The sequence below is a fragment of the Mustelus asterias genome, unplaced genomic scaffold, assembly GCF_964213995.1.
Source record: "Mustelus asterias unplaced genomic scaffold, sMusAst1.hap1.1 HAP1_SCAFFOLD_2973, whole genome shotgun sequence".
NCBI classification, from domain to species: domain Eukaryota; kingdom Metazoa; phylum Chordata; class Chondrichthyes; order Carcharhiniformes; family Triakidae; genus Mustelus; species Mustelus asterias.
In genome coordinates this window covers 28,565-42,803 of record NW_027592918.1, presented here as the reverse complement: position 1 = coordinate 42,803, position 14,239 = coordinate 28,565, and the positions used below count along the sequence as shown (strand labels likewise).

General features: G+C 59.4%; 1 protein-coding gene across 1 annotated transcript; it reads right to left on the bottom strand.

Annotated features, from left to right (window-relative positions):
* Positions 1-4,161: 4,161 nt before the first annotated feature.
* Positions 4,162-10,137, bottom strand: pmvk (phosphomevalonate kinase; the record flags this gene model as incomplete). The annotated part of the gene is made up of 3 exons (XM_078207976.1): positions 10,049-10,137; positions 7,946-8,009; positions 4,162-4,314 (listed from the first exon to the last, which is right to left on the bottom strand). Coding segments are annotated over exons 1-3 (300 nt in total), but the record flags the coding sequence as incomplete, so codon positions are not given.
* Positions 10,138-14,239: the final 4,102 nt, after the last annotated feature.

The following is a 14,239-nucleotide window of genomic DNA, read 5'->3' as shown; positions in this document are numbered from 1 at the left end:
GTTGGGTCGGGGGGGGGAGTCGGGTCGGGGGGGGGAGGGGGGGAGTCGGGTCGGGGGAGGGAGTCGGATCGGGGGGGGAGTCCGGTCGGGGGGGGAGTCCGGTCGGGGGGGGGGAGTCGGATCGGGGGGGGAGTCGGGTCGGGGGGGGAGTCGGGGGGGGGGGGGGGGAGTCGGGTCGGGGGGAGTCGGGTCGGGGGGGGAGTCGGGTCGGGGGGGGAGTCGGGTCGGGGGGGGAGTCGGGTCGGGGGGGGAGTCGGGTCGGGGGGGGAGTCGGGTCGGGGGGGGAGTCGGGTCGGGGGGGGAGTCGAGTCGGGGGGGGGAGTCGAGTCGGGGGGGGGGGGAGTCAGGTCGGGGGGGAGTCGGGTCGGGGGGGGAGTCGGGTCGGGGGGGGAGTCGGGTCGGGGGGGGGGAGTCGGGTCGGGGGGGAGTCGGGTCGGGGGGGAGTCGGGTCGGGGGGGAGTCGGGTCGGGGGGGAGTCGGGTCAGGGGGGGGAGTCGGATCGGGGGGGGGGAGTCGGGTCGGGGGGGGAGTCGGGTCGGGGGGGAGTCGGGTCGCGGGGGGAGTCGGGTCGGGGGGGAGTCGGGTCGGGGGGGGGAGTCGGATCGGGGGGAGAGTCGGATCGGGGGGAGAGTCGGATCGGGGGGGGGGAGTCGGGTCGGGGGGGAAGTCGGGTCGGGGGGGGGAGTCGGGTCGGGGGGGGAGTCGGGTCGGGGCGGAGTTGGGTCGGGGGGGGGAGTCGGGTCGGGGGGGGTGGAGTCGGGTCGGGGGGGGAGTCGGGTCGGGGGGGGAGTCGGGTCGGGGGGGGAGTCGGGTCGGGGGGGGAGTCGGGTCGGGGGGGGAGTCGGGTCGGGGGGGGGGAGTCGGGGGGGGGGGGAGTCGGGTCGGGGGGGGAGTCGGGTCGGGGGGGGAGTCGGGTCGGGGGGGGAGTCGGGTCGGGGGGGGAGTCGGGTCGGGGGGGGAGTCGGGTCGGGGGGGGAGTCGGGTCGGGGGGGGGAGTCGGGTCGGGGGGGAGTCGGGTCGGGGGGGGAGTCGGGTCGGGGGGGGAGTCGGGTCGGGGGGGGAGTCGGGTCAGGGGGGGAGTCGGGTCGGGTGGTGGATCCGGGTCGGGGGGGAGTCCGGTCGGGGGGGGGAGTCCGGTCGGGGGGGGGAGTCGGGTCGGGGGGGGAGTCGGGTCGGGGGGGGGAGTCGGGTCGGGGGGGGGAGTCGGGTCGGGGGGGGGAGTCGGGTCGGGGGGGGAGTCGGGTCGCGGGGGGAGTCGGGTCGGGGGGGGAGTCGGGTGAGCGGGGGGAGTCGGGTCGGGGGGGGAGTCGGGTCGGGGGGGGAGTCAGGTCGGGGGGGGAGTCGGGTCGGGGGGGGGGAGTCGGGTCGGTGGGGGGAGTCGGGTCGGGGGGGAGTCGGGTCGGGGGGAGTCGGGTCGGGGGGGGGAGTCAGATCGGGGGGGAGTCGGGTCCGGGGGGGAGTCGAGTCGGGGGGGGCGTCGGGTCGGGGGGGGGAGTCGGGTCGGGGGGGGGAGTCGGGTCGGGGGGGGTGTCGGGTCGGTGGGGGGCTGGGGAGTCAGGAAGGGGGTCCAAGGGGTAGTCGGGGAGGGGGGCAGTTGGGTCGGGTGGGAGTTAAGAGGGGGGGATCAGGGGGGAGTCGGGGACGGGGGGTCGGTGGGGGAGTCGGGGAGCGGGGGTCGGGGGGGGAGTCGGGGAGGGGGGGTTGGGGGGGGAGTCGGTTAGCGGGGGTCGGGGGGGGAGTCGGGGAGGGGGGGTTGGGGGGGGGAGTCGTGGACGGGGGGTCGGTGGGGGAGTCGGGGGAGGGGGGGGAGTCGGGGACGGGGGGTCGGTGGGGGAGTCGGGGAGGGGAGGTCGGGGGGGGAGTCGGGGAGGGGGGCCGGGGGGGGGAGTCGGGTCGGGGGGGGTGTCGGGTCGGTGGGGGGGGGGAGTCAGGAAGGGGGTCCAAGGGGTAGTCGGGGAGGGGGGCAGTTGGGTCGGGTGGGAGTTCAGAGGGGGGGATCAGGGGGGAGTCGGGGACGGGGGGTCGGTGGGGGAGTCGGGGAGCGGGGGTCGGGGGGGAGTCGGGGAGCGGGGGTCGGGGGGGGAGTCGGGGAGGGGGGGGGGGAGTCGTGGACGGGGGGTCGGTGGGGGAGTCGGGGAGCGGTGGTCGTGGGGGGAGTCGGGGAGGGGGGGTTGGGGGGGGAGTCGGGGACGGGGGGTCGGTGGGGGAGTCGGGGAGCGGGGGTCGGGGGGGGAGTCGGGGAGGGGGGGTTGGGGGGGGAGTCGGTTAGCGGGGGTCGGTGGGGGAGTCGGGGAGGGGGGGTTGGGGGGGGGAGTCGTGGACGGGGGGTCGGTGGGGGAGTCGGGGAGCGGGGGTCGTGGGGGAGTCGGGGAGGGGGGGAGTCGGGGACGGGGGGTCGGTGGGGGAGTCGGGGAGGGGAGATCGGGGGGGGGAGTCGGGGAGGGAGGGTTGGGGGGGGAGTCGGGGAGCGGGGGTCGGGGGGGAGTCGGGGAGGGGGGGGGGGAGTCGTGGACGGGGGGTCGGTGGGGGAGTCGGGGAGCGGTGGTCGTGGGGGGAGTCGGGGAGGGGGGGTTGGGGGGGGAGTCGGGGACGGGGGGTCGGTGGGGGAGTCGGGGAGGGGGGGTTGGGGGGGGGGAGTCGGGGAGCGGGGGTCAGGGGGGGAGTCGGGGAGGGGGGGGGAGTCGTGGACGGGGGGTCGGTGGGGGAGTCGGGGAGCGGGGGTCGGGGGGGGAGTCGGGGGAGGGGGGGGAGTCGTGGACGGGGGGGTCGGTGGGGGAGTCGGGGAGGGGGGGTCGGGGTGGGAGTCGGGGAGAGGGGGTCACGGGGGAGTCAGTCAGGCGGGGTCTCTGTGAAAAGCAGTTCCTGTGAATTCCCCAACCCAAACCATCAAACCCACCTGAAGCCGCGACGTCCTGGAATCACCCACACCACTCACTACAGACCGAGGCTGTGAGGACAACACTTCGTGCCAATATTGTCGTGAATCCGACTGTGGGAGTGTCAGTGCTGAGGGAGTGCCGCACTGTGGGAGGGTCAGTGCTGAGGGAGTGCCGCACTGTGGGAGGGGCGGTGCTGAGGGGGCGCCGCACTGTGGGAGGGGCGGTGCTGAGGGAGTGCCGCACTGTGGGAGGGTCGGTGCTGAGGGAGTGCCGCACTGTGGGAGGGGCGGTGCTGAGGGGGCGCCGCACTGTGGGAGGGGCGGTGCTGAGGGAGCGCCGCACTGTGGGAGGGGCGGTGCTGAGGGAGCGCCGCACTGTGGGAGGGTCAGTGCTGAGGGAGCGCCGCACTGTGGGAGGGGCGGTGCTGAGGGGGCGCCGCACTGTGGGAGGGGCGGTGCTGAGGGGGCGCCGCACTGTGGGAGGGGCGGTGCTGAGGGAGTGCCGCACTGTGGGAGGGGCGATGCTGAGGGAGTGCCGCACTGTGGGAGGGGCGGTGCTGAGGGAGTGCCGCACTGTGGGAGGGGCGATGCTGAGGGAGTGCCGCACTGTGGGAGGGGCGGTGCTGAGGGGGCGCCGCACTGTGGGAGGGGCGGTGCTGAGGGGGCGCCGCACTGTGGGAGGGGCGGTGCTGAGGGAGCGCCGCACTGTGGGAGGGTCAGCGCTGAGTGAGCGCCGCACTGTGGGAGGGGCGGTGCTGAGGGAGCGCCGCACTGTGGGAGGGTCAGCGCTGAGTGAGCGCCACACTGTGGGAGGGTCAGTGCTGAGGGAGCGCCGCACTGTGGGAGGATCAGTGCTGAGGGAGCGCCGCACTGTGGGAGGGTCAGTGCTGAGGGAGCGCCGCACTGTGGGAGGGTCAGTGCTGAGGGAGCGCCGCACTGTTAGAGGGTCAGCGCTGAGTGAGCGCCGCACTGTGGGAGGGGCGGTGCTGAGGGAGCGCCGCACTGTGGGAAGGTCAGCGCTGAGTGAGCGCCGCACTGTGGGAGGGGCGGTGCTGAGGGAGCGCCGCACTGTTAGAGGGTCAGCGCTGAGTGAGCGCCGCACTGTGGGAGGGGCGGTGCTGAGTGAGCGCCGCACTGTGGGAAGGTCAGCGCTGAGTGAGCGCCGCACTGTGGGAGGGTCAGCGCTGACGTTACACCACACTCTAATCTCTGGAGCGGCTCTTGAACCTGTGAGCTGGACATCAGCGCTCAGGGGGCGGGTGGGCGGAAGGAGCTCTCCTTACCCAGACTGGCTGCATTACATCCTTGATGATTAGGCGACAGAAGCAGCCCGGATCTCGGGCCCGTTGTTCTTCCCCCCAGCGGATCATGTCCTTACGGAATTGCTCCTTGTACCCACTGGCTCCCAGTAACTCCTGCAGCTCCAGCCCATGTTCCTGGCCAAATAAAACAGCGAGGGTCAGCTCATAGAAAGAAATCATAGGAACCCTACAGTACAGGAGGCCATTCGGCCCATCGAGTCTGCACCAACCACAATCCCACCCAGGCCCTATCCCCACAACCCTACATATTTTACGCGCTAATCCCTCTAATTTACGCATCCCAGGACACTAAGGGGCAATTTAGCATGGCCAATCAACCTAACCCGTACATCTTTTGGACTGACATCCACTGCCCCCAGCAGACAAAACATCCATCAAATAGTCACAAGCTCCCAAGGCCCTCCTCATATCCTTCCTCTACCTTCCAGCGACATTGGCTATTCTTCACATTACGGGTGGCACAGTGGGTTAGCACTGCTGCCTCACAGCTCCAGGGACCCGGGTTCGATTCCCGGCTTGGGTCACTGTCTGTGAGGAGTCTGCACATTCTCCCCGTGTCTGCGTGGGTTTCCTCCGGGTGCTCCGGTTCCCTCCCACAGTCTGAAAGACGTGCTGGTTAGGGTGCATTGGCCCGAACAGGCGCCGGAGTGTGGCGACTAGGGGAATTTCACAGTAACGTCATTGCAGTGTTAATGTAAGCCTTACTTGTGACTAATAAATAAACTTTACCTTATCGCTTCCCCCCTCTCTCTCTCTCTCACCTTAAGATCAGAACATTGTGGCTTCAAGTCCCAATCCACAGACTCTCAGGACCTTTATATCAGGAGGCCATTCAGCCCACTCCCTCAATGAAGCCCAGCCCATCACGCAAACCAGCCTCCCATCCATTGACTCTGTCTACACTTCCCGCTGCCTCGGGGAAAGCAGCCAGCATAATTAAGGATCCCCACACACCCCGGACATTCTCTCTTCCACCTTCTTCCGTCGGGAAAAAGATACAAAAGTCTGAGGTCACGTACCGACCGACTCAAGAACAGCTTCTTCCCTGCTGCCGTCAGACTTTTGAATGGACCTACCTCGTACGAAGTTGATCTTTCTCCACACCCTATCTGTGACTGTAACACTACATTCTGCACTCTCTCCTTTCCTTCTCTATGAACGGTATGCTTTGTCTGTATAGCGCGCAAGAAACAATACTTTTCACTGTATCCCAATACATGTGTCAATAATAAATCAAATCAAAAAAATATTTCCAAGTCGGGATGGTGAGTGGCTCGGAGGGGGGAACTTGCAGGCGGTGGGTGTTCCCCACGTGTCTGCTGTCCTCCCCTTGTTCTTCTAGATGGTAGAGGTGGCGGGTTTGGAAGGTGCTGTTGAAGGAGCCTTGGTGAGTCGCTGCGGTGCATCTTGTAGATGGTACACACGGCTGCGTCGGGGGTGGAGGGAGTGAGTGTTTGTGGTCAGCGTGTCGATCGAGCGGGGCTGCTGTGTCCTGGATGGTGTCGAGCTTCTCGAGTGTTGTTGGGAGCCGCACTCATCCAGGCAAGTGGAGATTGTTGTTGGAGAGACACTCATCCAGGCAAGTGGAGATTGTTGTTGGAGAGACACTCATCCAGGCAAGTGGAGATTGTTGTTGGAGCCGCACTCATCCAGGCAAGTGGAGAGTATTCCATCACACTCCTGACTTGTGTCCTTGTCGATGGTGAACAGACTTTACACAGAAACATAGAAGACAGGAGCAGGAGGAGGCCATTCGGCCCTTCGAGCCTGCTCCCCCATTCACCACCATCATGGCTGATCATCCAACTCAGTAGCCTAATCCTGCTTTCTCCCCATAACCTTTGATCCCGTTCGCCCCAAGTGCTGTATCCAGCCGCCTCTTGAATACATTCAATGTTTTGGCATCAACCACTTCCTGTGGGAATGAATTCCACAGGCTCACCGAGTGAAGAAATGTCTCCTCACCTCCGTCCCAAATGGTCTAGCCCGAATCCTCAGACTGTGACCCCTGGTTCTGGGCTCCCCCCACCATCGGGAACATCCTCCCTGCATCTACCCTGTCCAGTCCTGTTAGAATTTTATAAGTCTCTATGAGATCCCCCCTCATTTGTCTGAACTCCAGTGAAAACAATCCTAACCTGGTCAATCTCTCCTCATACATCAGTCCCGCCATCCCCGGAATCGGCCTGGTAAACCTTCACTGCACTCCCTCGAGAGCAAGAACATCGTGAAGGTAAGCGTGCAGGTGCAGCAGGCGGTAAAGAAGGCTAATGGTACGTTGGCCTTCATTGCGAGAGGTTTCGAGTACGGGAGCAGGGATGTGTTGTTGCGATTATACAGGGCCTTGGTGAGGCCACACCTAGAGTATTGTGTGCAGTTTTGGTCTCCTTTTCTGGGGAAGGATGTTCTTGCTCTCGAGGGAGTGCAGCGAAGGTTTACCAGGCTGATTCCGGGGATGGCGGGACTGATGTATGAGGAGAGATTGACCAGGTTAGGATTGTTTTCACTGGAGTTCAGACGAATGAGGGGGGGAATCTCATAGAGACTTATAAAATTCTAACAGGACTGGACAGGGTAGATGCAGGGAGGATGTTCCCGATGGTGGGGGGAGCCCAGAACCAGGGGTCACAGTCTGAGGATTCGGGCTAGACCATTTGGGACGGAGGTGAGGAGACATTTCTTCACCCGGTGAGCCTGTGGAATTCATTCCCACAGGAAGTAGTTGATGCCAAAACATTGAATGTATTCGAGAGTCGGCTGGATACAGCACTTGGGGCGAACGGGATCAAAGGTTACGGGGAGAAAGCAAGGATTAGGCTATTGAGTTGGATGATCAGCCATGATGGTGATGGATGGCGGAGCAGGATCGAAGGGCCGAATGGCCTCCTCCTACTCCTATCTTCTGTGTTTCTATCCTTGATGTGGAGCCAAGTTCCACACACATGAGGACGGCCTAAACCGGGATGTTGGATTTATGTCACATTATCAGTAACCCCCACAGCTTTCCCCCTGATCTTGCAGAATCTCACTAGCTGTTCTGTCTGGAGACAATACACATCTCTTTAACCTGTGTTGAATGCTCCCTCCACCCACATTATCTGTACCTTTAAGACCTGGCTGGCTGTAGAGCTTTGCATTCTAATTAGTATTCTGTAACTTGATTTCTGTGTCTGTGCACTGTTGGAGAACAGATTTCCACTCCATCTGACGAAGGAGCTGTGCTCCGAAAGCTTATGGTATTTGCTACCAAATAAACCTGTTGGACTTTAACCTGGTGTTGTGAGACTTCTTACTGTTTCTATCCTTGCCCAGAAAAGGAGACCAAAACTGCACACAATACTCTCGGTGTGGCCTCACCAAGGCCCTGTATAATTGCAACAACACATCCTTCGCTCCTGTACTCGAAACCTCTCGCAATGAAGGCCAACATACCATTAGCCTTCTTTACCGCCTGCTGCACCTGCACGCTTACCTTCAGCGACTGATGCACAAGGACACCCAGGTCCCTCTGCACACTCCCCTCTCCCCAGTTACAGCCATTCAGGTAGAAGTCGGGGGGGAGGAGCCGGGTCGCTGATGGGTTTTGAAGCAGGGTGAAGCGGAATGGGGACAGAGGGAGGACGCAGGATGGAAGAGGGAACAGAGCGAGGGATGGTAACGTGCGAGGCAGCCGGGACGAGTGTAAGAAAGCAGAGAGGGTGAGCGAAGAAGCCGCCGCTGTGGGTTGGATCCTCTTGGGTGTTACCTTGGCATACTGTTCCTTAATGGGCGCCGACAGTCTCAGGATGGTGCAGTTCTCATCTCCCAACCTCCAGAAAACACACAGAGAAAAGTCAATTTAGAAAAGTACTCGCTGGGTAGGGGGTGGGGGAGGAAATCAGATAGGGTCGCCAACCCTCCAGGCTTGGCCAGGAGTCTCCAGGAATTAAAGATTCAAGAGGGAGAGGTGTTGGCCCAGTGGTATTATCGCTAAACTATTCATCCAGAAACCCAGCTAATGTTCTGGGGGGACCCCGGGTTCGAATCCCGCCACGGCAGATGGTGGAATTTGAATTCAATAAAAAAATATCTGGAATTAAGAATCTACTGATGACCCATTGTCGGAAAAACCCATCTGGTTCCCTTTAGGGAAGGAAATCTGCCGTCCTTACCTGGTCTGGCCTACATGTGACTCCAGAGCCACACAGCAATGTGGTTGACTCTCAACTGCCCTCCAAGGGGCAACTAGGGATGGGCAATAAATGCTGGACCAGCCAGCGACGCCCATGTCCCACGAATGAATTTAAAACAATGTAAAATTAAGATCAATCTCCAGGACAGTGCGGTGTGCAACCCTGGAGAAGTAAAGCATCTGGACGTTAAAAACGATTGGGGTTTTTTTTGTCATTTTCTTGGAATGTTTCTCCTCAGCAGATGTCAAAGTATTGAATACGGGGTTAGTTGGGTAGGAGCGCAGGATGGGGGAAACGTCAGCCAATTGGGTATTGAGTCTTCTTGCTTTCCAAGAAAGGTCACGACGGATGCATTGACCAAATAAAGGCTGGAGAGTATGATGAGAGGTGATTAAACCCCCAGAAATACATTTAATTGCTGCTGGCAACCCTATCAAGAGAGCTGAGGGAGGGAAAAGGGGTTCGGGAGAAAGTAGGGAATAAGCCTGTGGGGTGTCCCCCCCTCCTGATCCCCGGCAGTGACTCCCAGGGGTAAAGGAACGGCTGAGAGCGGGAGGTAGGCACGGGGGTGCTTTGTGGACGGAGGTCCGACGTGCTGGGGATGAGGGGGCAGAGGTAGGTGCCAGGGGGTGAGGGCGGAGGGTGTGCGGGGAAGGGTTGAGGGGAGCTGGGCGATGGGGCGGGTGGCGGTAGGCGAGGGGGCGGAGGGAGGTAAGCGAAGAGGGGGCGGAGGGAGGTCGGCGAGGGGGGGGCGGAGAGAGGACGGCGAGGAGGGGGCAGAGGGAGGCAGGTGGCGGGGTGGGGGGGAGGAAGGCGAGGGGGTGGGGGGAGGTAGGCGAGAGGGCGGGGGGAGGCAGGGGAGGGGGCGGGGGGAGGCAGGCGAGGGGGCGGGGGGAGGTAGGCGAGGGGAGGTGGGTGAGGGGGCGGAGGAGGTAGGCAAGGGGGCGAAGGGAGGTAGGAGAGGGGGTAAGGGGCGGAAGTGGGCGCAGGGGCAGGTAGGCGAGGGGACGAGGATAGACAGGCGAAGGGCTGAGGGGGAGGGAAGCGAGGGGGTGAGGGGCAAAGGTCGGCGAGAGGGCAAGAGCTGAAGGTCGGCAAAGGGGCATGGGGCGGAGGTCGGCGAGGGGGCGGCGGGGGGCAGAGGTCGGCGAGAGGGCGAGGGCTGAAGGTCGGCGAAGGGGCGAGGGGCGGAGGTCGGCGAGGGGGCGACGGGGGGAAGAGGTCGGCGAGAGGGCGAGGGCTGGAGGTCGGCAAAGGGGCGAGGGGCGGCGGGGGAGAGAAGCAAGGGGGTGAGGGGCAGAGGTCGGCGAGAGGGCAAGGGCTGGAGGTTGGCGAAGGGGTGAGGGGCGGAGGTCGCCGAGGGGGCGGGGGGAAGATAATAAATTTAGCGCGATGCCCCCCACAGTCGAACAGCCAGAACATCTCCGAGCGGGTCGAGGAGCCGCCAAGGACCCCCAGGCCAGCCATTTCTAATCCAATTCTCTATTTGGACCTTTAAAAAAAATGATGTTTAAATATTTATATATATTTAAATTAGAAAATTCCCCCCAAAATGGTGAAGGGTCATTACAACAACAACTTGTCACGGCCAGGGTGGGGGGAGGAAGTCAGGGAGGAAACACTGGCGCATGGGAGGGAGGAAGGGAGGTGGCCATTCGGCCCCTCAGCTGGCCGACCTGCCCTGGATGGAGTCCGTGATGAAATCCTTCCCCGATTTCCTTTTCCCGCTGAAGAGCAGCAGCGAGGCCGGCGCCGCCATCTTGGATCGGGACATACCACTTCCCGAGCCAGAGGGGTGTCAGAGTGCACTCCCCCAAAACGCCAATCACGGGCAGCGCCCCAATCAAACGCTTTAAACCCCAATATTCCCTCATCTAACTTTTATTATCACCATCAACCCCGTCATCCCGCATCACAGCAGCCGGCGGTGGGTTTCCCGAAATCGTGTGTTTAAACCCTCCCCCTCTATCCATAATGGCACCGTCCAGCCCCACCGATGCATCCTTATAAGCCTCCGGGTAGCTTCCATTGATCGGAACCCCCTGGAGTTTGGTTCCGCCTTGAGTTTTTACCCCCCAAGCTGTGGAATGTAACAGAAATAGTAAATGGTGGAATATCTCAGCAGGTCTGACAGCTTCTGTGGGGAGAGAGTAGAGCCAACGTTTTAACTCTGACTCGAAACGTTGGCTCCATTCTCTCATAGAATCCCCACAGTCAAGAAGGAGGCCATTCAGCCCATCAGGTCTGCGCCGACTCTCCGACAGAGAATATTACCCAGGTGTCATCCGCGTAACCCCACGTATCTAGTCTGCTAATCCCCCTAACCTACCCCTAATTTAGCACGGCCAATCCCCCTCACCTGCGCATCTTTGGACACTAAGGGGCAATTTAGCATGGCCAATCCCCCTAACCAACATATCTTTAGACACTAAGGGACAATTTAGCATGGCCAATCCACCTAACCTGCACATCTTTGGACACTAAGGGGCAATTTAGCATGGCCAATCCACCTAACCTGTACATCTTTGGACACTAAGAGGCAATTTGGCATGGCCAATCCACCTAATCCACACATCTTTGGACACTAAGGGGCAATTTGGCATGGCCAATCCACCTAATCCACACATCTTTGGACACTAAGGGGCAATTTACCATGGCCAATCCACCTAACCAACATATCTTTAGACACTAAGGGACAATTTAGCATGGCCAATCCACCTAACCTGCACATCTTTGGACACTAAGGGGCAATTTAGCATGGCCAATCCCCCTAACCTGCACATCTTTGGACACTAAGGGACAATTTAGCATGGCCAATCCACCTAACCCACACATCTTTGGACACTAAGGGGCAATTTAGCATGGCCAATCCACCTAACCCACACATCTTTGGACACTAAGGGGCAATGTAGCATCGCCAATCCACCTAACCAACATATCTTTGGACACTAAGGGGCAATTTAGCATGGCCAATCCACCTAATCCACACATCTTTGGACACTAAGGGGCAATTTAGCATCGCCAATCCACCTAACCAACATATCTTTGGACACTAAGGGGCAATTTAGCATGGCCAATCCACCTAACCTGCATATCTTTGGACACTAAGGGACAATTTAGCATCACCAATCCACCTAACCTGCACATCTTTGGACACTAAGGGGCAATTTAGCATGGCCAATCCACCTAACCTGCACATCTTTGGACACTAAGGGGCAATTTAGCATGGCCAATCCACCTAACCCACACATCTTTGGACACTCCTGCCTCCTTGCCTTGCCTCACGTAGATCGGTGTCCCTCAAGACATACAGCCACTTGCCTCATTTGACTTTCTCTAATTACCGGTTAGTGATTTTGGCTAGTTAGTGTATGTGTTGATGTTCTATTGTTCCAAGTTACATTCTCTTTGTAAATTCAATATAAATGCACTGAATATAGACTTACCTGCGGCACGCTAGCACAGTGGTTAGCGCTGCTACCTCTCAGCACCAGGGACCCAGATTCAATTCCCAGCTTGGGTCACTGTCTGTGTGGAGTTTGCACGATCTCGCCGTGTCTGCGTGGGTTTCCTCCGGGTGCTGCGGTTTCCTCCCACAGTCTGAAAGACGTGCTGGTTAGGGTACATTGACCCGAACAGGCGCCGGAGTGTGGCGACTAGGGGAATTTCACAGTAACTTCATTGTAGTGTTAATACAAGCCTACTTGTGATACTAATAAATATACTTTATTTTACTTTTTATTTTACCTGCCAAGGCAACATCATAAACATTAATATCCTGGTAAATATGTGGGGTACGGGAATGGGGCCTGGGTGGAATTGTGGTCGGTGCAGACTCGATGGGCCGAGTGGCCTTTTTCTGCACTGTAGAGATTCTATGACTATGAATAACGGGCAATTTATCATGGCCAATCCACCTAACCTGCACGTCTTTGGACACTAAGGGGCAATTTAGCATGGCCAATCCACCTAACCTGCATGTCTTTGGACACTAAGGGGCAATTTAGCATGGCCAATCATCCTAACCTGCACATCTTTGGGAGACTAAGGGGCAATTTAGCATGGCCAATCCCCCTAACCTGCACATCTTTGGGAGACTAAGGGGCAATTTAGCATGGCCAATCCACCTAACCTGCACATCGTTTGGACTGTGGGAGGAAACTGGAGCACCGGAGGAAACCCAAGCAGACACGGGGAGAACATGCAGACTCCGCACAGACAGTGACCCAAGCCGGGAATCGAACCCGGGTCCCTGGCGCTGTGAGGGCGTCATGATCATAGAAACCCTACAGTGCAGAAGGAGGCCATTCGGCCCATCGAGTCTGCACCGACCACAATCCCACCCAGGCCCTACCCCACATATTTTACCCACTAATCCCTCTAACCTACGCATCTCAGGACTCTAAGGAGCAATTTTTAACCTGGCCAATCAACCTAACCCGCACATCTTTGGACTGTGGGAGGAAACCGGAGCACCCGGAGGAAACCCACGCAGACACGAGGAGAATGTGCAAACTCCACACAGACAGTGACCCGAGCCGGGAATCGAACCCGGGACCCTGGAGCTGTGAAGCAGCAGTGCTAACCACTGTGCTACCGTGATGTGGAGATGCCGGCGTTGGACTGGGGTAAGCACAGTATGAAGTCTCACAACACCAGGTTAAAGTCCAACAGGTTTATTTGGTAGCAAATACCATAAGCTTTCGGAGCAGAGCTCCTTCGCAGCAGTGCTAACCACTGTGCCACCGTCTTCAAGTTACTACTCACCAAAATGAGGAAAAGTGATCCCATTGGAAGCGATGGTAGGCTGTTGGGATTCAGATTGTAATTCCATGAACGCTATGACGTGTGACATGTATAAAAGGGAATGTTCTTCTCTGTAGTCTAAAGTATATGTCCTCTACCTAAAGAAAATAGTGTTTCGTTGATAAGGTTTTTAGTTGGTTGTTACAGTAAATGTTTGAATTTATTTTTAAATATCTCTATGGGGACTTTAACTGTCTACTTTTTTCCTTTGACTGGGGGTTCCTGCAACATCCAGGACAATGAGTAGATGAAACGTACTCCACCACTGATAAACACTGTTTGTAAATAAGGGGTGGCCCATTTCAGATGGAGATGAGGGAGAAATGATTTCTCTCAGAGGGTGCGGAGTCTCTGGAACTCTTCCTCGAAAGGCGGTGGGAGCAGAGAGTCTTTGAATCTTTTTAAGGCAGAACGAGATAGATTTGTGATAAGCAAGTTTTGGGTGGGGGGGGGGGTGAAGGGCTGGTGGGGGGAGGGGGGGTGGGGGGAGGGGGGGTGGGTGAAGGGCTGGTGGGGTGGGCATTGGCAGGAATGTGGAGTTAAAGTTAAAATCAGACCTGCCATGGTGAGACAGAGCAGGCTTGAGGGGCCGAGTGGCCTTCTCCTGCTCCCAATCCATATGTTTGTATGTAAAGATCCCACACCTGGAGTACTGTGTTCAATTTTGGTGTGCTTATCTGAGGAAGGATGTCCTTGCTACAGAGGGAGCGCAGCGAAGGTTTACCCGGCTGATTCCTGGGATGGCAGGTCTGTCATTATGAGGAGAGACTAAGTGGGTTAGGATTATATTCACTGGAGTTTAGAAGAGTGAGAGGGGATCTCATAGATCTCATAGGGGGGGCGGCACAGTGGGTCAGCACTGCTGCCTCACAGCGCCAGGGACCTGGCTTCCCGGCTTGGGTCACTGTCTGTGTGGAGTCTGCACGTTCTCCCTGTGTCTGCATGGGTTTCCTCCGGGTGCTCCGGTTTCCTCCCACACTCCAAAGATGTGTAGGTTAGGTGGATTGGCCATGCTAAATTGCCCCTTAGTGTCCAAAGATGCGCAGGTTAGGTGGATTGGC